This window comes from Chamaea fasciata, unplaced genomic scaffold (genome assembly GCF_029207755.1).
Source record: "Chamaea fasciata isolate MVZ Bird 193981 ecotype frontalis unplaced genomic scaffold, bChaFas1.0.hap1 SCAF_7, whole genome shotgun sequence".
NCBI classification, from domain to species: domain Eukaryota; kingdom Metazoa; phylum Chordata; class Aves; order Passeriformes; family Sylviidae; genus Chamaea; species Chamaea fasciata.
Genome location: NW_027094092.1, coordinates 6089125 through 6112475, shown reverse-complemented (window position 1 = coordinate 6112475; position 23351 = coordinate 6089125). Strand labels below are relative to the sequence as shown.

The 23351-nt window shown below is 49.9% G+C and overlaps 3 protein-coding genes across 3 annotated transcripts; all 3 read left to right on the top strand.

Moving 5' to 3' along the window:
• On the top strand, positions 1-1548 carry LOC136291608 (inositol 1,4,5-trisphosphate receptor-interacting protein-like 1). Its single transcript, XM_066186772.1, has one exon. It carries the CDS (start codon positions 16-18, stop codon positions 1546-1548), a length of 1533 nt encoding a protein of 510 aa, XP_066042869.1. The 5' UTR covers positions 1-15.
• A 4745-nt stretch (positions 1549-6293) lies between these two features.
• On the top strand, positions 6294-7841 carry LOC136291607 (inositol 1,4,5-trisphosphate receptor-interacting protein-like 1). The gene has a single exon (XM_066186771.1). It carries the CDS (start codon positions 6309-6311, stop codon positions 7839-7841), a length of 1533 nt encoding a protein of 510 aa, XP_066042868.1. The 5' UTR covers positions 6294-6308.
• Positions 7842-12567: 4726 nt separating this feature from the next.
• On the top strand, positions 12568-14115 carry LOC136291606 (inositol 1,4,5-trisphosphate receptor-interacting protein-like 1). Its single transcript, XM_066186769.1, has one exon. The coding sequence runs from the start codon at positions 12583-12585 to the stop codon at positions 14113-14115; it is 1533 nt and encodes a 510-aa protein (XP_066042866.1). The 5' UTR covers positions 12568-12582.
• Positions 14116-23351: the final 9236 nt, after the last annotated feature.

Below are 23351 nucleotides of genomic sequence, written 5' to 3'. Positions count from 1 at the left end.
GTTATATGTCTGCAGATGGAGGCGCGTGCAAAGCTGCAGGAAGAGGAGAAAATTCGTCTGGAGCGCGAGGTGGAGCAGCTGGTCCTGAGGCAAGGTGCTGGGGCCTGGGGAGACCTGCTCTGGCCTGCCTTGCAGCACGGGCAGGTTTGGGCTCTTGCTGGGCTCCTGCTCCTTCTCTTGGCCCTGTGGTCCATCTGGAGGAAAAGGAGCCTGAGGAGAGAGGAGCATGCAGAAGAAAATGGGGGTGCAAATGAAGAGGAAGGCAGAAACGTGGATGCAAACGAAGAAGCTGCTGGAAATGAAGAAGGCAATGATGAGAATGGGGAGGAAAACAATGATGATGGCAATGCCCAGGAAGGCAATGATGTTGCTGCAAATGCAGAAGGTGTTGTTGGAAATGAATTTGATAATCGTGATCCTTACGATGACATGGGAAGAAGGGTACTGGAGCACATTCGGTGGCCTGTACAGAACCTGAAGAAAGGATGCAAGTGGACAAGTGCCCTGATGGAAAACTATGCAATTTACTTTCGACTCGTCTTGTCCAATAGTTTCTTCCCAGTCCTGGAGCCAGCCATTGGGGTGGGCAGTGCCTTCGAAGGTTGGAGTCCCCGTGAGCAGGATGTTGTGTACCAGGTGCTGATCCCCATGACTTCTCCGCGAGGGCACAGCTTCCACGTGGAGCTGGACACTGCAGGGCAGACGCACGTGAGGAACTTCCGCATCCGCGTGCAGCGGGAGTGCACCTGCTCGAGGGAGCAGCGGGGAAAGAAGATGCAGTGCTTCCTGCACCCGCCCGAGGAGGAGCTGAGGAGCAATCAGGATTCCAGCCTCCTGGACACCCTGTGCACGGACTCCTACCTGGACGTGCAGAAAACTGCCCGCTGGTTCTGCCAGCTGGTGAGGGCGATCTGGCCGGCTTTGCCTCAGTCACACAATTGGCATTTAATGCTGCTGCCCTCCACACGCTCCTGCCAATTCAAGGTGAGCAACGGCAGAGAAAGCTACCGCATTGAGATGCTGTTTGGGGTGCGGCAAGGCTACTCTGACGTCTTTGTAAGCAGCCAGCCTAGGCATTACCACACCTCAAGCACAATCTGGACGGAGAGCTATGCCGTGGCTGAGATGAAGTTCTTCAAGTACATCGCCAGGCAGGCCCCCCCTGACAGCTTGCACCTGAAATGCCTTCAGTTCTTCATCCGTCTTCAGGTGGGCTTAGGTTTTTCTACCTATACCGCAAAGACTGTTTTCATGCACCTCCTGAATATCTTGCCCCTGTCATGGTGGAGGAGGAGACATTTTGTGACCAGACTATTAGATATGAGCAAGAGCCTGCGAGCATGTGTGCAAATGAGACAGCTCAACCACTTCATTGTGGGCAACCGGAGGCTTCCCGCGGGGATCAGTTTGCCCCCAGACGTCCTAACGGCCGGGAACTACAATCTCTTCCACGACCTGGTGATGGATCCGGTTGCCCACTCCCAGGCAATGAGTCAGTCCGTGGATCTGCACCGGTGGCTCATGCGAATCATTGACAATGAAGAGTGAACACAGAGCTGTGCTTGTGAGTCTGACACCTGGTGGCAGAGAAGCACCTGACAGTACATGGGAAAAGAGGGCCGAATGTGGGATACAGAGAAGGAAGGGAAAACGCTGCCTAGCTGCTCGAAGCCGTCAGCAGCAGCAGCAGCAGTGGCAGTGCCGTCTCAACGGTCTCCCCAGCACTGCATCCAGCGATGACAAGGTTGGCTCCAAAGATCAAGGACCACGCAAGAGGAAACACTGGTATTCCTCTTTTGGCTCTCTGGGCTCTGTGTGGAGAACCTACAGCCGGGGGAGAAGCTGACACAGACCTGAGTGTGCAGGACATGGAGAAGGAAGGCACTGCTCCATCGGGAGTGTCAGTTGCTGCCACACCTTTCATCCGGAGCAAAAGCACGCTCGGGGAGTCCAAGCTGATGGAGCTGAGGAGGCCGTGGCCAGGGCACTTGTGAGACAGAGTCCCATCACCACCAGAAGTGGGAGTGCCCCCACCTCCTTCTTCGAGTCCATTTTCCCTCCGAGAGCTTCACCTTGCGCAAAGATGCCGATGTCATAAGCCCAGACGAGTGAATGTTGGAAAGGAGCAGCGGTGGCATCATCTGGTTCAGGGCTGCTCCAGCAGGGTCTTCCTGATGTGCGTTGCAAAGGATCGCATCCACGTGGGTGTTGATGATCTCTGCTGAGGGAGACTCCACAATCTCTGGGCACTGCCCGAGATCAGTCAGTGGACGGTGTTTCTCCTCGTCCCTGGAAGGGAAACCTTTAGGCCAGCGTTGTACCAACTGTGTCGCAGCTGACCTGAAATTTTGTATAGATAAGGATCTAGGTCTTCATTTCATATAGCATTTCATATAGATATGTTATGAATAAAATTAATGTTCCTACCCCAGTTAAAACCCCTTGATTTATGTACTTGCTGGTTCTGGTTCCAACCCCAGTTCAAGTCCCAATTGATGTACTTACCCCTTTCCCCCAAAAGTTCATTGTTAAAGGGTTCTCCCCTGTTTTATATGCTTATTCTCCTACCTTTAGTCTTCTGTACCCCTTTGCCCCCTTCCAACTCGTCGGGTAATCCAGCCGCTGCTCCCTAGAAACCAACTCCCGGACTCCCAGGAGGCCTTGCGCAAATTTGCATATTGAAAATCATACTACGGCCCAAGAAAAACGACCCTTAAACAACGAGCCACGCCAAGAAGAATGAAAGACCCTCACACTATGGGAACAACCAAGACCCCAGGAGTCAGATTCAGCTTAAAGAGTGGGTCCCCGTAACTTAAACAGCACTCGAGCGAGAGGAACCCCCTAGACTACTGAGCCAACATTAGGTCTCTGGACGATCCCTGCGAGGATAGAGGCTTCAGTCCTGCCGGCAGCGACAGGCCTGCGTGATCCTCCTCCTGAGCGTCGACCATTGGAAGCAGCGGCGGCGGCGCGCACCCCGAACCCCCACCTCTAGGCCCTCCTCTAATAAAGGCATAAAGAAGGGAGCAGAAGGTCTCCTGGCCCTTTATTTACAACAGATGTATACATATTGTGTATACATATGATATACTCTAAAGCTTATCGATTACCATATCAAAAAGTAAAATCTAAAAAAGCCAAAATACTAATATAAATCATATATTAGTATAGATGGAAGTATATAAGTATATGTGGAAGTATGTAAATATTATATTAGTATATGTATCTCTTCATATAGAAGATACGAAATATGCTATTAGTATATCATGATCAAAATGATTCTTAAGGGTTGAATATGTAATTATGTTTAAACAACACAATACAGCACGTATTTAGTGTCGCTATCTCTTATGAAAGGTATGAATGCTCTTAGTGCATTTAGATCTGGAAAGATTTTTATGAAATAGATCTATTTCTACCATCTATAACATATGTATTACATATGTGTCATACATGTCTCTGTGTATATATATATATATATATATATATATATATATATAAAATCTATGTTACATATAGGGTATTCTTTTTTTAAATTGAATTCAAGCCATAGATTGTGTCCCTGTCTGTTGAGGACACTTGATTATGTTCCATAGTTAGTGCATTTCTGAGTGGCAAGGCGGAAACGGCTTTGCCCTTGATTCAATAAACTACAATATTCCAGAATCTGGATCGTGCGAGACTTTCTTGATTTCAAGCCCACCTAGAGTATTGGTAAATCCCACAAGTTGTGAATGTGGGTTTGTGAACTCTGTCCTTGAAGTCAGCCAGACTGACAGTGCTGAACTGGTTGTACTGAGAAAGGAAGGCCAGCTGCCCCCGGCCCCTGTGATGACAGAGAATCACAGAACGGATTGGCTTGGAAGGCTCCTTAGAAATGATCTTGTTCCAGCCCTGCTGCCAAGGGCAGGGCCTCCTTCCACTGAGCCGCGTTGCTGCAGGCCCTGTCCAAGCCGGCCGCCCCAGCTGCTGTAGGCAGTGTGGGCCAGGGCCTCAGCAGCCTCAGAGGCAGGAATTTCTTCCACATCTGCAGCCTGACCCTGCCCTCTGTCAGTGGGAAGCCACTGGCCCTTGTGCTGTCAGTGAGGAGAAGGTTTAGAGTGAAAGTAGGTGAATGGAATGAAATCTAAATGCAAATGGAGTAGGGCAGGGCTGTTGATCTGCCTGAGGGTAGGAAGGCTCTGCTCAGGGGTCTGGTCAGGTGTCATCGATGGGTCAAGTGCACGTGTATGAGACACGAGAAGGCAAAGGGCTGGGTGCTGCGTTTGGCCTCTCCCAGCCCCTGCAGTGCTGTGGGCTGGGGGAAGAGGGGCTGGAAATTGGCAAGAAGCCAATGGCATCCCAGCTTCTGTCAGAAGCAGTGTGGCCTGCGGGAGCATAGCTGCGATTGTCCTCCCCCAGAGGGCAGCGGTGAGGCTGTACCTCGAATCCTGCCTTCTGTTTTGGTCCCCTGACAGGAAGAAAGACGTGCAGGTGCTTGAGTGTGTGCACAGAAGGGGAATGGAGCTGGGGAATGGAGCTGGGGAATGGCCTGGAGCACAAGTCTGATGAAGAAGGGCTGAGGGAGTTGTGGGTGTTTAGCAAAGTGGAAAAGTGCCTCACGGGGGACCTTATAGTTCTCCACAGCTCTCTGAAGGGAGGTTGTGGCCAGGTCAGGGTCATTATATCTGCCCGTGGAACAAGCCATATGACCAGAGGAAATGACCACAAGTTGTGCCACAGGAGCACAAGATTGGAGCCTTTCAGCAAAAGGATATCAGGCTCAGGAACAGGCTGCTCAGGGAAATGACTGAGTCAGCACCCCCAGAGGGATTTGAAAGTCATGTGGATGTGGCATTTGGGGGTGCGGCAGGTTGGTGGAGTAGGCAGCATTGAGTTGGCAGCTGCACCGTGTGATCTTCAGGGTCTTTTCCAAGCTGGACGAGTCAGAGATTTAACTGTAGCTCTGCATGGGGTCAAGTCTTGGACCCAATGATCCTCAAGGCTGCCTTGCAACATGGATATGTATGAGATTGCCAAGGGAGGGCAGCAGATGAGAAAGACAAAGGGAAGAGCAAGAGAAGTTCTTTGAAGAAGATTCACTCAAAGGCTGCCTTAAGCAGTCCACCAGGGCCACTGTGAGTGGCTGAGCTGGGGTGGGGACAAAGGGCGTGGCTGGCCTGGCTGTGGTTTACTGTGACACCTGTGACATCACGGGGGACATGTCACAGTGGGAGCAGCTATTAAAGGCCCCAGCATGTAAGGCTGGCCCTGTATTGCTCGGGCAAGCGGTGAGTGCACACATGGCGGGGAGGCTGGGCTGGGGACAAGTCAGAGAGGCTGCAGCCGGGCTTGGGTTTTTCCCCTGCATGCAGGGACAGCCCCTCATGGCAGAGCCTTGGGCAGAGCACCGTGCCGTGTGGCGGTGCAAGAAGTTTATGTAAAGTTAACGTATTGCAGTTGTTCTATGTACTTTGGTTCCATGTATTTCAGTTCAGTTCACTGTACCCCAGTTCTATTTTTAGTCTCCCTCATGGCACAACCTCCCCCTCTGCCTCTCCCTGTCTCCCCAGTTACAGCATCCTATTGGCTACCCTTTCCCACCTTGGTTGCCTGTCTATCATCCCTCAGGGAGATTCCTCCTCCCTGCCAGTCACCCAGGGCCTGTCCCCCAGGTCTGGAAGCTTCAATAGGAGCTTCCAGGTGACTGGCTGGCTGGAGGGTTCTCCCCTCCCAGTCTTTTGCTACTGGTTTTTGTCAATGTCCGTTTTGCTAATGAATCCCCTCCTCCCTTTCCCCATTGGACCTGTGTAAACCCACCCTGAGTCTCACCTCTCGTTTAAAACCCCCTGTTGTCGGAGGCTCAAGGTCTCTCTGAGGCTCTGGGCTGAAGGCGAGGATCCCCTCAATAAAGCCAAAACCCAGCTGAATCCTCCGAGAGTCCCGCCTCTCATTGTCTCCACCACAGTTCAGTGGCAGAGCGGCTGGCATAAAGAGCCCACCGATACCCTGTGGGGGCGTGTCAGGGGCTAGCCTGGCACAGGAGGACACGCACCGCCGCAGTGCTGCTGCTGCTTGGGCAGTGGGACGTGCCCCGCTGCTTGCCTGCTGTCTGGGACCCTGTCCTTTGTGCCCCCAGATCCCTGGCATTGCCATCCCTGCATATCCCCACTGCCAGCTGCATCCCTGGCAGTGCCACTGAAGGCCTTCTGTCCCTCCTCCTGCAGGCCATGGATATCCGGGTACTGTGGTTCTTGCTCTTGCAAAGAGTACTCCAGTACCCACAGCCCGTGGGTGACGGCTTGGACGAGGTTATATGTCTGCGGATGGAGGCGCGTGCAAAGCTGCAGGAAGAGGAGAAAATTCGTCTGGAGCGCGAGGTGGAGCAGCTGGTCCTGAGGCAAGGTGCTGGGGCCTGGGGAGACCTGCTCTGGCCTGCCTTGCAGCACGGGCAGGTTTGGGCTCTTGCTGGGCTCCTGCTCCTTCTCTTGGCCCTGTGGTCCATCTGGAGGAAAAGGAGCCTGAGGAGAGAGGAGCATGCAGAAGAAAATGAGGGTGCAAATGAAGAGGAAGGCAGAAACGTGGATGCAAACGAAGAAGCTGCTGGAAACGAAGAAGGCAATGATGAGAATGGGGAGGAAAACAATGATGATGGCAATGCCCAGGAAGGCAATGATGTTGCTGCAAATGCAGAAGGTGTTGTTGGAAATGAATTTGATAATCGTGATCCTTACGATGACATGGGAAGAAGGGTACTGGAGCGCATTCGGTGGCCTGTACAGAACCTGAAGAAAGGATGCAAGTGGACAAGTGCCCTGATGGAAAACTATGCAATTTACTTTCGACTCGTCTTGTCCAATAGTTTCTACCCAGTCCTGGAGCAAGCCATTGGGGTGGGCAGTGCCTTCGAAGGTTGGAGTCCCCGTGAGCAGGATGTTGTGTACCAGGTGCTGATCCCCATGACTTCTCCGCGAGGGCACAGCTTCCACGTGGAGCTGGACACTGCAGGGCAGACGCACGTGAGGAACTTCCGCATCCGCGTGCAGCGGGAGTGCACCTGCTCGAGGGAGCAGTGGGGAAAGAAGATGCAGTGCTTCCTGCACCCGCCCGAGGAGGAGCTGAGGAGCAATCAGGATTCCAGCCTCCTGGACACCCTGTGCACGGACTCCTACCTGGACGTGCAGAAAACTGCCCGCTGGTTCTGCCAGCTGGTGAGGGCGATCTGGCCGGCTTTGCCTCAGTCACACAATTGGCATTTAATGCTGCTGCCCTCCACACGCTCCTGCCAATTCAAGGTGAGCAACGGCAGAGAAAGCTACCGCATTGAGATGCTGTTTGGGGTGCGGCAAGGCTACTCTGACGTCTTTGTAAGCAGCCAGCCTAGGCATTACCACACCTCAAGCACAATCTGGACGGAGAGCTATGCCGTGGCTGAGATGAAGTTCTTCAAGTACATCGCCAGGCAGGCCCCCCCTGACAGCTTGCACCTGAAATGCCTTCAGTTCTTCATCCGTCTTCAGGTGGGCTTAGGTTTTTCTACCTATACCACAAAGACCATTGTCATGCACCTCCTGAACATCTTGCCCCTGTCATGGTGGAGGAGGAGACATTTTGTGACCAGACTAATAGGTATCAGCGAGAGCCTGCGAGCATGTGTGCAAATGAGACAGCTCAACCACTTCATTGTGGGCAACCGGAGGCTTCCTGCGGGGATCAGTTTGCCCCCAGACGTCCTAACGGCCGGGAACTACAATCTCTTCCACGACCTGGTGATGGATCCGGTTGCCCACTCCCAGGCAACGAGTCAGTATGTGGATCTGCACCGGTGGCTCATGCGAATCATTGACAATGAAGAGTGAACACAGAGCTGTGCTTGTGAGTCTGACACCTGGTGGCAGAGAAGCACCTGACAGTACATGGGAAAAGAGGGCAGAATGTGGGATACAGAGAAGGAAGGGAAAACGCTGCCTAGCTGCTCGAAGCCGTCAGCAGCAGCAGCAGCAGTGGCAGTGCCGTCTCAACGGTCTCCCCAGCACTGCATCCAGCGATGACAAGGTTGGCTCCAAAGATCAAGGACCACGCAAGAGGAAACACTGGTATTCCTCTTTTGGCTCTCTGGGCTCTGTGTGGAGAACCTACAGCCGGGGGAGAAGCTGACACAGACCTGAGTGTGCAGGACATGGAGAAGGAAGGCACTGCTCCATCGGGAGTGTCAGTTGCTGCCACACCTTTCATCCGGAGCAAAAGCACGCTCGGGGAGTCCAAGCTGATGGAGCTGAGGAGGCCGTGGCCAGGGCACTTGTGAGACAGAGTCCCATCACCACCAGAAGTGGGAGTGCCCCCACCTCCTTCTTCGAGTCCATTTTCCCTCCGAGAGCTTCACCTTGCGCAAAGATGCCGATGTCATAAGCCCAGACGAGTGAATGTTGGAAAGGAGCAGCGGTGGCATCATCTGGTTCAGGGCTGCTCCAGCAGGGTCTTCCTGATGTGCGTTGCAAAGGATCGCATCCACGTGGGTGTTGATGATCTCTGCTGAGGGAGACTCCACAATCTCTGGGCACTGCCCGAGATCAGTCAGTGGACGGTGTTTCTCCTCGTCCCTGGAAGGGAAACCTTTAGGCCAGCGTTGTACCAACTGTGTCGCAGCTGACCTGAAATTTTGTATAGATAAGGATCTAGGTCTTCATTTCATATAGCATTTCATATAGATATGTTATGAATAAAATTAATGTTCCTACCCCAGTTAAAACCCCTTGATTTATGTACTTGCTGGTTCTGGTTCCAACCCCAGTTCAAGTCCCAATTGATGTACTTACCCCTTTCCCCCAAAAGTTCATTGTTAAAGGGTTCTCCCCTGTTTTATATGCTTATTCTCCTACCTTTAGTCTTCTGTACCCCTTTGCCCCCTTCCAACTCGTCGGGTAATCCAGCCGCTGCTCCCTAGAAACCAACTCCCGGACTCCCAGGAGGCCTTGCGCAAATTTGCATATTGAAAATCATACTACGGCCCAAGAAAAACGACCCTTAAACAACGAGCCACGCCAAGAAGAATGAAAGACCCTCACACTATGGGAACAACCAAGACCCCAGGAGTCAGATTCAGCTTAAAGAGTGGGTCCCCGTAACTTAAACAGCACTCGAGCGAGAGGAACCCCCTAGACTACTGAGCCAACATTAGGTCTCTGGACGATCCCTGCGAGGATAGAGGCTTCAGTCCTGCCGGCAGCGACAGGCCTGCGTGATCCTCCTCCTGAGCGTCGACCATTGGAAGCAGCGGCGGCGGCGCGCACCCCGAACCCCCACCTCTAGGCCCTCCTCTAATAAAGGCATAAAGAAGGGAGCAGAAGGTCTCCTGGCCCTTTATTTACAACAGATGTATACATATTGTGTATACATATGATATACTCTAAAGCTTATCGATTACCATATCAAAAAGTAAAATCTAAAAAAGCCAAAATACTAATATAAATCATATATTAGTATAGATGGAAGTATATAAGTATATGTGGAAGTATGTAAATATTATATTAGTATATGTATCTCTTCATATAGAAGATACGAAATATGCTATTAGTATATCATGATCAAAATGATTCTTAAGGGTTGAATATGTAATTATGTTTAAACAACACAATACAGCACGTATTTAGTGTCGCTATCTCTTATGAAAGGTATGAATGCTCTTAGTGCATTTAGATCTGGAAAGATTTTTATGAAATAGATCTATTTCTACCATCTATAACATATGTATTACATATGTGTCATACATGTCTCTGTGTATATATATATATATATATATATATATAAAATCTATGTTACATATAGGGTATTCTTTTTTTAAATTGAATTCAAGCCATAGATTGTGTCCCTGTCTGTTGAGGACACTTGATTATGTTCCATAGTTAGTGCATTTCTGAGTGGCAAGGCGGAAACGGCTTTGCCCTTGATTCAATAAACTACAATATTCCAGAATCTGGATCGTGCGAGACTTTCTTGATTTCAAGCCCACCTAGAGTATTGGTAAATCCCACAAGTTGTGAATGTGGGTTTGTGAACTCTGTCCTTGAAGTCAGCCAGACTGACAGTGCTGAACTGGTTGTACTGAGAAAGGAAGGCCAGCTGCCCCCGGCCCCTGTGATGACAGAGAATCACAGAACGGATTGGCTTGGAAGGCTCCTTAGAAATGATCTTGTTCCAGCCCTGCTGCCAAGGGCAGGGCCTCCTTCCACTGAGCCGCGTTGCTGCAGGCCCTGTCCAAGCCGGCCGCCCCAGCTGCTGTAGGCAGTGTGGGCCAGGGCCTCAGCAGCCTCAGAGGCAGGAATTTCTTCCACATCTGCAGCCTGACCCTGCCCTCTGTCAGTGGGAAGCCACTGGCCCTTGTGCTGTCAGTGAGGAGAAGGTTTAGAGTGAAAGTAGGTGAATGGAATGAAATCTAAATGCAAATGGAGTAGGGCAGGGCTGTTGATCTGCCTGAGGGTAGGAAGGCTCTGCTCAGGGGTCTGGTCAGGTGTCATTGATGGGTCAAGTGCACGTGTATGAGACACGAGAAGGCAAAGGGCTGGGTGCTGCGTTTGGCCTCTCCCAGCCCCTGCAGTGCTGTGGGCTGGGGGAAGAGGGGCTGGAAATTGGCAAGAAGCCAATGGCATCCCAGCTTCTGTCAGAAGCAGTGTGGCCTGCGGGAGCATAGCTGCGATTGTCCTCCCCCAGAGGGCAGCGGTGAGGCTGTACCTCGAATCCTGCCTTCTGTTTTGGTCCCCTGACAGGAAGAAAGACGTGCAGGTGCTTGAGTGTGTGCACAGAAGGGGAATGGAGCTGGGGAATGGAGCTGGGGAATGGCCTGGAGCACAAGTCTGATGAAGAAGGGCTGAGGGAGTTGTGGGTGTTTAGCAAAGTGGAAAAGTGCCTCACGGGGGACCTTATAGTTCTCCACAGCTCTCTGAAGGGAGGTTGTGGCCAGGTCAGGGTCATTATATCTGCCCGTGGAACAAGCCATATGACCAGAGGAAATGACCACAAGTTGTGCCACAGGAGCACAAGATTGGAGCCTTTCAGCAAAAGGATATCAGGCTCAGGAAGAGGCTGCTCAGGGAAATGACTGAGTCAGCACCCCCAGAGGGATTTGAAAGTCATGTGGATGTGGCATTTGGGGGTGCGGCAGGTTGGTGGAGTAGGCAGCATTGAGTTGGCAGCTGCACCGTGTGATCTTCAGGGTCTTTTCCAAGCTGGACGAGTCAGAGATTTAACTGTAGCTCTGCATGGGGTCAAGTCTTGGACCCAATGATCCTCAAGGCTGCCTTGCAACATGGATATGTATGAGATTGCCAAGGGAGGGCAGGACAAAGGGAAGAGCAAGAGAAGTTCTTTGAAGAAGATTCACTCAAAGGCTGCCTTAAGCAGTCCACCAGGGCCACTGTGAGTGGCTGAGCTGGGGTGGGGACAAAGGGCGTGGCTGGCCTGGCTATGGTTTACTGTGACACCTGTGACATCATGGGGGACATGTCACAGTGGGAGCAGCTATTAAAGGCCCCAGCATGTAAGGCTGGCCCTGTATTGCTCGGGCAAGCGGTGAGTGCACACATGGCGGGGAGGCTGGGCTGGGGACAAGTCAGAGAGGCTGCAGCCGGGCTTGGGTTTTTCCCCTGCATGCAGGGACAGCCCCTCATGGCAGAGCCTTGGGCAGAGCACCGTGCCGTGTGGCGGTGCAAGAAGTTTATGTAAAGTTAACGTATTGCAGTTGTTCTATGTACTTTGGTTCCATGTATTTCAGTTCAGTTCACTGTACCCCAGTTCTATTTTTAGTCTCCCTCATGGCACAACCTCCCCCTCTGCCTCTCCCTGTCTCCCCAGTTACAGCATCCTATTGGCTACCCTTTCCCACCTTGGTTGCCTGTCTATCATCCCTCAGGGAGATTCCTCCTCCCTGCCAGTCACCCAGGGCCTGTCCCCCAGGTCTGGAAGCTTCAATAGGAGCTTCCAGGTGACTGGCTGGCTGGAGGGTTCTCCCCTCCCAGTCTTTTGCTACTGGTTTTTGTCAATGTCCGTTTTGCTAATGAATCCCCTCCTCCCTTTCCCCATTGGACCTGTGTAAACCCACCCTGAGTCTCACCTCTCGTTTAAAACCCCCTGTTGTCGGAGGCTCAAGGTCTCTCTGAGGCGCTGGGCTGAAGGCGAGGATCCCCTCAATAAAGCCAAAACCCAGTTGAATCCTCCGAGAGTCCCGCCTCTCATTGTCTCCACCACAGTTCAGTGGCAGAGCGGCTGGCATAAAGAGCCCACCGATACCCTGTGGGGGCGTGTCAGGGGCTAGCCTGGCACAGGAGGACACGCACCGCCGCAGTGCTGCTGCTGCTTGGGCAGTGGGACGTGCCCCGCTGCTTGCCTGCTGTCTGGGACCCTGTCCTTTGTGCCCCCAGATCCCTGGCATTGCCATCCCTGCATATCCCCACTGCCAGCTGCATCCCTGGCAGTGCCACTGAAGGCCTTCTGTCCCTCCTCCTGCAGGCCATGGATATCCGGGTACTGTGGTTCTTGCTCTTGCAAAAAGTACTCCAGTACCCACAGCCCGTGGGTGACGGCTTGGACGAGGTTATATGTCTGCGGATGGAGGCGCGTGCAAAGCTGCAGGAAGAGGAGAAAATTCGTCTGGAGCGCGAGGTGGAGCAGCTGGTCCTGAGGCAAGGTGCTGGGGCCTGGGGAGACCTGCTCTGGCCTGCCTTGCAGCACGGGCAGGGTTGGGCTCTTGCTGGGCTCCTGCTCCTTCTCTTGGCCCTGTGGTCCATCTGGAGGAAAAGGAGCCTGAGGAGAGAGGAGCATGCAGAAGAAAATGGGGGTGCAAATGAAGAGGAAGGCAGAAACGTGGATGCAAACGAAGAAGCTGCTGGAAATGAAGAAGGCAATGATGAGAATGGGGAGGAAAACAATGATGATGGCAATGCCCAGGAAGGCAATGATGTTGCTGCAAATGCAGAAGGTGTTGTTGGAAATGAATTTGATAATCGTGATCCTTACGATGACATGGGAAGAAGGGTACTGGAGCGCATTCGGTGGCCTGTACAGAACCTGAAGAAAGGATGCAAGTGGACAAGTGCCCTGATGGAAAACTATGCAATTTACTTTCGACTCGTCTTGTCCAACAGTTTCTTCCCAGTCCTGGAGCCAGCCATTGGGGTGGGCAGTGCCTTCGAAGGTTGGAGTCCCCGTGAGCAGGATGTTGTGTACCAGGTGCTGATCCCCATGACTTCTCCGCGAGGGCACAGCTTCCATGTGGAGCTGGACACTGCAGGGCAGACGCACGTGAGGAACTTCCGCATCCGCGTGCAGCGGGAGTGCACCTGCTCGAGGGAGCAGCGGGGAAAGAAGATGCAGTGCTTCCTGCACCCGCCCGAGGAGGAGCTGAGGAGCAATCAGGATTCCAGCCTCCTGGACACCCTGTGCACGGACTCCTACCTGGACCTGCAGAAAACTGCCCGCTGGTTCTGCCAGCTGGTGAGGGCGATCTGGCCGGCTTTGCCTCAGTCACACAATTGGCATTTAATGCTGCTGCCCTCCACACGCTCCTGCCAATTCAAGGTGAGCAACGGCAGAGAAAGCTACCGCATTGAGATGCTGTTTGGGGTGCAGCAAGGCTACTCTGTCGTCTTTGTAAGCAGCCAGCCTAGGCATTACCACACCTCAAGCACAATCTGGACGGAGAGCTATGCCGTGGCTGAGATGAAGTTCTTCAAGTACATCGCCAGGCAGGCCCCCCCTGACAGCTTGCACCTGAAATGCCTTCAGTTCTTCATCCGTCTTCAGGTGGGCTTAGGTTTTTCTACCTATACCGCAAAGACTGTTTTCATGCACCTCCTGAATATCTTGCCCCCGTCATGGTGGAGGAGGAGACATTTTGTGACCAGACTATTAGATATGAGCAAGAGCCTGCGAGCATGTGTGCAAATGAGACAGCTCAACCACTTCATTGTGGGCAACCGGAGGCTTCCCGCGGGGATCAGTTTGCCCCCAGACGTCCTAACGGCCGGGAACTACAATCTCTTCCACGACCTGGTGATGGATCCGGTTGCCCACTCCCAGGCAATGAGTCAGTCCGTGGTTCTGCACGGGTGGCTCATGCGAATCATTGACAATGAAGAGTGAACACAGAGCTGTGCTTGTGAGTCTGACACCTGGTGGCAGAGAAGCACCTGACAGTACATGGGAAAAGAGGGCAGAATGTGGGATACAGAGAAGGAAGGGAAAACGCTGCCTAGCTGCTCGAAGCCGTCAGCAGCAGCAGCAGCAGTGGCAGTGCCGTCTCAACGGTCTCCCCAGCACTGCATCCAGCGATGACAAGGTTGGCTCCAAAGATCAAGGACCACGCAAGAGGAAACACTGGTATTCCTCTTTTGGCTCTCTGGGCTCTGTGTGGAGAACCTACAGCCGGGGGAGAAGCTGACACAGACCTGAGTGTGCAGGACATGGAGAAGGAAGGCACTGCTCCATCGGGAGTGTCAGTTGCTGCCACACCTTTCATCCGGAGCAAAAGCACGCTCGGGGAGTCCAAGCTGATGGAGCTGAGGAGGCCGTGGCCAGGGCACTTGTGAGACAGAGTCCCATCACCACCAGAAGTGGGAGTGCCCCCACCTCCTTCTTCGAGTCCATTTTCCCTCCGAGAGCTTCACCTTGCGCAAAGATGCCGATGTCATAAGCCCAGACGAGTGAATGTTGGAAAGGAGCAGCGGTGGCATCATCTGGTTCAGGGCTGCTCCAGCAGGGTCTTCCTGATGTGCGTTGCAAAGGATCGCATCCACGTGGGTGTTGATGATCTCTGCTGAGGGAGACTCCACAATCTCTGGGCACTGCCCGAGATCAGTCAGTGGACGGTGTTTCTCCTCGTCCCTGGAAGGGAAACCTTTAGGCCAGCGTTGTACCAACTGTGTCGCAGCTGACCTGAAATTTTGTATAGATAAGGATCTAGGTCTTCATTTCATATAGCATTTCATATAGATATGTTATGAATAAAATTAATGTTCCTACCCCAGTTAAAACCCCTTGATTTATGTACTTGCTGGTTCTGGTTCCAACCCCAGTTCAAGTCCCAATTGATGTACTTACCCCTTTCCCCCAAAAGTTCATTGTTAAAGGGTTCTCCCCTGTTTTATATGCTTATTCTCCTACCTTTAGTCTTCTGTACCCCTTTGCCCCCTTCCAACTCGTCGGGTAATCCAGCCGCTGCTCCCTAGAAACCAACTCCCGGACTCCCAGGAGGCCTTGCGCAAATTTGCATATTGAAAATCATACTACGGCCCAAGAAAAACGACCCTTAAACAACGAGCCACGCCAAGAAGAATGAAAGACCCTCACACTATGGGAACAACCAAGACCCCAGGAGTCAGATTCAGCTTAAAGAGTGGGTCCCCGTAACTTAAACAGCACTCGAGCGAGAGGAACCCCCTAGACTACTGAGCCAACATTAGGTCTCTGGACGATCCCTGCGAGGATAGAGGCTTCAGTCCTGCCGGCAGCGACAGGCCTGCGTGATCCTCCTCCTGAGCGTCGACCATTGGAAGCAGCGGCGGCGGCGCGCACCCCGAACCCCCACCTCTAGGCCCTCCTCTAATAAAGGCATAAAGAAGGGAGCAGAAGGTCTCCTGGCCCTTTATTTACAACAGATGTATACATATTGTGTATACATATGATATACTCTAAAGCTTATCGATTACCATATCAAAAAGTAAAATCTAAAAAAGCCAAAATACTAATATAAATCATATATTAGTATAGATGGAAGTATATAAGTATATGTGGAAGTATGTAAATATTATATTAGTATATGTATCTCTTCATATAGAAGATACGAAATATGCTATTAGTATATCATGATCAAAATGATTCTTAAGGGTTGAATATGTAATTATGTTTAAACAACACAATACAGCACGTATTTAGTGTCGCTATCTCTTATGAAAGGTATGAATGCTCTTAGTGCATTTAGATCTGGAAAGATTTTTATGAAATAGATCTATTTCTACCATCTATAACATATGTATTACATATGTGTCATACATGTCTCTGTGTATATATATATATATATATATATATATATAAAATCTATGTTACATATAGGGTATTCTTTTTTTAAATTGAATTCAAGCCGTAGATTGTGTCCCTGTCTGTTGAGGACACTTGATTATGTTCCATAGTTAGTGCATTTCTGAGTGGCAAGGCGGAAACGGCTTTGCCCTTGATTCAATAAACTACAATATTCCAGAATCTGGATCGTGCGAGACTTTCTTGATTTCAAGCCCACCTAGAGTATTGGTAAATCCCACAAGTTGTGAATGTGGGTTTGTGAACTCTGTCCTTGAAGTCAGCCAGACTGACAGTGCTGAACTGGTTGTACTGAGAAAGGAAGGCCAGCTGCCCCCGGCCCCTGTGATGACAGAGAATCACAGAACGGATTGGCTTGGAAGGCTCCTTAGAAATGATCTTGTTCCAGCCCTGCTGCCAAGGGCAGGGCCTCCTTCCACTGAGCCGCGTTGCTGCAGGCCCTGTCCAAGCCGGCCGCCCCAGCTGCTGTAGGCAGTGTGGGCCAGGGCCTCAGCAGCCTCAGAGGCAGGAATTTCTTCCACATCTGCAGCCTGACCCTGCCCTCTGTCAGTGGGAAGCCACTGGCCCTTGTGCTGTCAGTGAGGAGAAGGTTTAGAGTGAAAGTAGGTGAATGGAATGAAATCTAAATGCCAATGGAGTAGGGCAGGGCTGTTGATCTGCCTGAGGGTAGGAAGGCTCTGCTCAGGGGTCTGGTCAGGTGTCATTGATGGGTCAAGTGCACGTGTATGAGACACGAGAAGGCAAAGGGCTGGGTGCTGCGTTTGGCCTCTCCCAGCCCCTGCAGTGCTGTGGGCTGGGGGAAGAGGGGCTGGAAATTGGCAAGAAGCCAATGGCATCCCAGCTTCTGTCAGAAGCAGTGTGGCCTGCGGGAGCATAGCTGCGATTGTCCTCCCCCAGAGGGCAGCGGTGAGGCTGTACCTTGAATCCTGCCTTCTGTTTTGGCCCCCTGACAAGAAGAAAGACGTGCAGGTGCTTGAGTGTGTGCACAGAAGGGGAATGGAGCTGGGGAATGGAGCTGGGGAATGGCCTGGAGCACAAGTCTGATGAAGAAGGGCTGAGGGAGTTGTGGGTGTTTAGCAAAGTGGAAAAGTGCCTCACGGGGGACCTTATAGTTCTCCACAGCTCTCTGAAGGGAGGTTGTGGCCAGGTCAGGGTCATTATATCTGCCCGTGGAACAAGCCATATGACCAGAGGAAATGACCACAAGTTGTGCCACAGGAGCACAAGATTGGAGCCTTTCAGCAAAAGGATATCAGGCTCAGGAACAGGCTGCTCAGGGAAATGACTGAGTCAGCACCCCCAGAGGGATTTGAAAGTCATGTGGATGTGGCATTTGGGGGTGCGGCAGGTTGGTGGAGTAGGCAGCATTGAGTTGGCAGCTGCACCGTGTGATCTTCAGGGTCTTTTCCAAGCTGGACGAGTCAGAGATTTAACTGTAGCTCTGCATGGGGTCAAGTCTTGGACTCAATGATCCTCAAGGCTGCCTTGCAACATGGATATGTATGAGATTGCCAAGGGAGGGCAGCAGATGAGAAAGACAAAGGGAAGAGCAAGAGAAGTTCTTTGAAGAGGATGTGTTATAGCAAAGCCTTTTCAACTGCAATTCAGGCAGCAACGTGTCATTGCTGAAGGCATTTGCTGCCCTACACTCTTCCCTGTGAATCCCGATATCTGCAGCTCACTTTCACACACCTTCTGCATTGCTGTGTCCAGGAAGCTAGAAATCACACAGATGGAAGTAACAGGACAGAAGTCGTTCTTCAGGTACCTCCTTCTCTTAGTAGCATTTAAGTGGTGGACTGTGGCTCTGTATCTTCTTTTGTAGATAGACCTGCTGTCAGTTGTTTTACTGTCACATCCTTGTAGCCAACTTCCAGAAGCTGCACTTATAGATAAAGTATGGAAGTAAAAGCCTGTGCAGAGCTTACATGGGCCTTGCCTCACATAAGCCACATCAAACTCGCTTGTGCACTTTCAGTTATTTATGCTGCATCTACCACTGTGTTATTTAGATCTTGGAGCCTCTAATGTTAGCACAATTGTTCCCACAGAAGGAAGGAAGGGGAGAAGGTAGCAGCACAAGTAACTCTCACTGAACTTCCTCCTTATGACTACCACCGTGAAAGCAGCTGGCAGGCCAGTGGTAGTCAAGCATGCTTTCCACCCAGTTGGCTGTGCGCACCAGCCTTTTACTCTGTGGCTTTGTTCTTTGCCTTTTGTATCCTGTTGCACTTTCATTGTCCTGGAGGTGAATCGTCGTCTACTTCTCGCACAAAACACTGTGATAGTAGCGAAGAGCTTGTATAGCTCTGAGTCGTGCATTTTTCCACTAAAAGCAAAGGAGGCCCATATTCTTCCTGTCTTCTGTTCTGAATCTACATGGAAAGCTTCTTGGCTACATCTGGCGCAGAGAACTGTGACAGGATGGCTGCACACACAAGCTGGGTGCTCTGCTGCTTCTTTCTTTGCCTTATGCAATTCATACAGAACTGAATCCCAGAAATGGTACTCAGCTTTGAAACTTTAAAGCACGCATGCTATACAGAACTACTGTTCTGTTTTGTGCAGAATTTTTTCTCAGTGTTAGGTACATTCAAATCCTTTCTGTTCCGCAGAGTCCAAACTGTCCATGTAGCTCTCGCTCAACTAAAGCAGAGGGAAACACTTGCTGGATTAATCATTCTGTGTCCAAGATGTTCAACACAGCACCAAAATCTAGGCAATGAGAAGGAGACATGAAGGACATGTTTGTGTCCTGGCACATTGTCCTGTGCACGACATCTCCCTGGATCTTTAGTCCTTGCAAGGCTGTAATGTGTGCGGTGGTACTTCAAGCTGAGAAGACCTGTGCAGAGAGAGTTGCCATCTGGAGTCACTTTGCAGGTTGTACAAGAAAGAGGACTGCCCTGTAAATGTGGTTCAACTACAAATTTCAATGGCTTTTTGGGGCAAGCTTCAGGCAACCTTGTTGTCCTGGTGCACTTCTCTGCTTGAGATGTCACCAAAAAGCTTTCCATTTAGATTCAGATGGTAAGAGAAGCAGAATAGGGGTATAGGTATTTCTAACTTTAAGTACATGGCCCAAGTGACTTTTGGGAACAGCGGTTCGCTTGAGCTCCTCACTGGCAGCAGAGTGTTCTGTGCATGAAGTAGAGGACGATTCGCTTCTGTGAGAATGTAAGCGCGACATGTTACAGAAGGCGAAGAACAAAGTCGCAGAGCTCAGCATACCAAGTTGCAAAAGTTCAGCAGCAACTCGTTCACAATTGGAGTCAGCTGGGAATGCTCTTTCTGCTTGAAAAAGTAGAGCACAGTTGTTGTTTTCATTACAAAACGGGAACTCCTGCGGGATATTTTCACCATGCAGTGATCGGAGCTGAAGGGGTCCCTTACACAGTTTTGATGATCAGTCCCTTTTGGTGGAGGCCAGCATTGGGAGACTGATTGGGCATCTGATATAGTCAACTCAAAACAGATGAATGGCGGACCAGGCGGTCAATGAAGAGTTTGCAGGGAAGGACAATTGAAAATCTCACCAGTCAATGGGATTTTCGGGGAGTAAACTTGAGAGGATACGCATGGAGGGTAGCCCAGGTAAAGCCAGATCCTGGCAAGAGGGATGACTTTTCTGAAATATCTCCAAAAAATCCCTTGTGAGAATGTTGAGGTAGTTTGCATTTTCTCCCAGAGGTATTTAAAGACAATCCATGCCAGGAGAGGCAATAAAGGGAGTCAAGAAGGGATCTCACTAATAGATGGTGTTGGTTTGTTGAGAAAGGATTGGTTGAAGCTGAATGTGGAGCAATATGGTTAAGGCAAGTAGCAGCAGAAGGCGTTTATCCTCAAGATTTGCCAGCTGATCCAGTGCCAGTTGCAGGGGGCTGCATTTAGACACTGTGGCAGGATGGGGACTGGCTCTAGTATATAGTGCATGGTGAAAAGGGTGAGCACCAAGAGGAGGAGCAAGGAATATCTGGGAAATTAGGATTATACATGGAAGGATTAGGATTTTCTTTTAAGGCTTTTGTTTGTGTCACTGGAGATACAAACGATTTTGAGCTGTGCAAGAATGGGCACCAACAGTAGTCAGGGTGGGAGCTAGAGAAAGGGCAGAATAAGCCCCTGGATGAACTAGTTAGAAAGATACAGCAAGTGTATGTAAGGAGGGATGAGGAAAAGGTGAAGGCAAAGGTGATGGCAGAGCTCTTACTGCCACGGAGGTATAAACCACACGGCCCAAGGGGGCCCCCAGGACAGAACAGACGGGATTGGCCACAAGGATGTGGCAGAGTCATTCCCTCCTCAGCAGGGGAGAACTGACCGCACAGTGTCTTTGGAAGGAATCTATCTGCAGGGACTATCTGCAGTATTCTATCTGCAGGGACACTGAAAGTGATATTGTCTGCAGAAACCACTGCATCTTCGGGAGGAGGAAGTGCAGCGATTAATGGAGATGGATTGTTAGGGGTGTCAGGGCTTCCTATTATACCAGAGACCCCCCACACTGGAGCCCTTGATAACATTTAGGGTGGGCCTGGACTGGGAGGAGGTGTTTCCTGATAGACACAGGGGCCTCTTGATCCACTTTGAATTTTATCCCTAAAGGGAAAAATTTCACCCACGAGGGATGATTTCAGATGATTGGCTTTAAGGCATTAACAGCATTGTGTGGCAAAAGCTAGTGTCTTCAAATGTGAAATAAGTTTATATTACATACGACTGGAGAGGAATTAATATTGCCCCTTGGTTGTTGTGCAAATTAAGTCTTTCAAATGGGCAGTGAAGTGCTTATGCAGATTCCTTCTCAGTTCAGTAACTGCTGCTGCCATTAAAAAAAGTCCTAGAACAAAAACCACAGTGCTGGGCATCTCTTTTCCCCTACAGTCTTAAACTGCACAACACACATTGTTGCTATGCTTTTTACTTTCAGCTGTATGTACTCATATTTTTTCCCTCTCACTGAGCCCAGCTCTATAATTTTAGTCTGGCCACAAAAAGTGACAGAGACAAACAGTTTTTGGGTTTAATATACACATCAAAGAATATCAACAATAGCACACCACCAGGGCTTTGAGTTTTCCTATCCTACCATATGTACTACCAATTTCTTTCTAACACACGGGTTTTAGAACAAACAGCTCTGGCAGCTTTCTTGTAAACTGCACTACACACACACTAGTGCTGTGTTGTTTCCAGCTCTATATATCTTTACATTTTTTCCCTTTTACAGAGTCCAGCCACAAAATTGAAAACATCTGGCAAAAATCTTGATCACAAAAAGACATCAGAAAAGTTTTGCCAGCTCCCCTTTTTACTTGCATCCTCTGAATTGTAAGACACATTAGGAGTTATGCAGTTTCCTACTGGACTGGATGTACTATTGTAGAGCTCAACTTCAGAACTTAACAGATTTAGTAAATTGTTATCATACAAAATATCTTAGAACAAAAAGCCAGAGTTTTTCACTTTCTTCTTTCAGCTTATAAACTGCACCACACACAGTTCTATGTGTTTTCTTCCTCAGCCCTAAATACAAACCTACATTTTCAGTCTTGCAGAGACTAGTTGCAAAATTAAAAACAAAAACATCCAGCAGCTAATGCCACAGAAAAATGTCCTGAATAAAGAGTGAGTGCTGGATCGAAATTTCCTTTTTCCACCTATAAACTGCACTGCCGACAATAAGACCATTCTCTTTTCTTCCCAGATATATTCAGGATCTCGTTCGGTCAGTCTTGCAGAGCCAGGATCCAAAAACACACACTTCCACTTACTGCTCCCAAACCAAAGTGCTAGGAGAAAAAGTTTTTGGCTTTTACCCTGCCTCTGTTGCCGTTCAACAGTTCCACTAGATGGTAGTGTTTAGTTGCAAAAAAGTAAATGGGCAATGGCTAACTAAGCAACTCGTAGTGCTGATCCAAAGCTGAAAAGGTCATTACTCAAACACAGTATGTCAGGACAGAAAGATGCTTGGTTTCAATTTCTGGATTCAACAAACAAAATTTATAGCTGAGTTCACCTATTGAATACAATCCAGGGCTTGCTTCCACAAAACAAGTGCCAGGTTAGAAAGCTGTAGCAGCCCTTCACCTACCATTGACAGCCAGAAGAGAACCAGAAACACTAGGGTTGGATACTTTCCCTCCCATGGAAAAGCACTTTCAAGCATGTTCAAGAGCACACCACCAAAATTTGAATAATATATCTAATAATGAATGTGTCCAAGGATTGCTCCAACACAACATTTTCAGGACAGAAAGATCTTAATGGCCTTTGCTTCCAATGGGCAGCGGCAGTAGACTAGTTGTTTCTTTTCCTAAGGAAAGGGACACCCAGTTTCGATATTTAGTGTACAGCTAACATTGAATATTTCCACTGTATTACTTCCATATAGAAAGTCCCTGGACATAAATGGTCTTGCTGGCCTTTACTTCCAATGAGCCTATTTTATCATCTACACCTGTGTTGAGGAATACATGAAGAGACACAACAGGAGCCATGTACTACCCTATGTTTGGATAGCAAAGGGCATGAAGACCAGTGGTGCCACCTAGATGGATGGACACTGGAGGTCTCAGGGGAAAGAGTTGAATCTGTGCACAGGTGGACTGCAAAGGTTTAAAACCCAAGGGGTTCCTCTGCTTGGGATCCCTTGTCAGAGGCACCCAGCTCGAACTGTTTCTGTGTTTCTTAATGGAACAGTTTGACACTATATTATAGAAAATCTAGTGTTAAACAGGTAAGGAGACCTGGTCTGTCTTGGGGGGGGTGGGGGGGAAAGGTGTAGGGAGTCAAACAAGGTACCCACAAGGCTCACTGGCATTGCCCACTACAAAGAGGCTCTTCTTCAGTCCCACCAGTTAAAGTATCTGGTAGTGGGAGGGTGACTACCAGAGGACTTCCGGAATAGCCTGAAAGGGAAGCTCCCTAACATAGAAATGTAGGAAATATGAGAAAACACTGAAATTCTTGAGATACTAGCCCACCTGTTCTTTTTCAAAAGTATTTCAATCATAGCTAAATTTGATAGCTCTTATACAAATCTAAATTCACAAGTTTGTATTTGTAAGAGACCAGAGAAAAGTCTGAGTGGCTCAAAACAACAAGGTGGGAAAGCAGTAGGGGAAAAGGGTGAGCTCTGCGTAGGTGGGACAGTTTGCTGGCCTCCTTTTCCCACTCCTGTCCTGGATCTTTGAGCTTTCTTGCACTTGGCTGCATAGAGATTGCTCATTTGGGAAGTCACCAGTAGGCGAGCACTGTAATGGGTGTAGCCGAACACATGG

What these genes read in the sequence shown, in the direction of transcription:
- LOC136291608 (XM_066186772.1), top strand. Translation starts at nt 16, where the DNA reads ATGGAGGCGCGTGCAAAGCTGCAGGAAGAGGAGAAAATTCGTCTGGAG.
- LOC136291607 (XM_066186771.1), top strand. Translation starts at nt 6,309, where the DNA reads ATGGAGGCGCGTGCAAAGCTGCAGGAAGAGGAGAAAATTCGTCTGGAG.
- LOC136291606 (XM_066186769.1), top strand. Translation starts at nt 12,583, where the DNA reads ATGGAGGCGCGTGCAAAGCTGCAGGAAGAGGAGAAAATTCGTCTGGAG.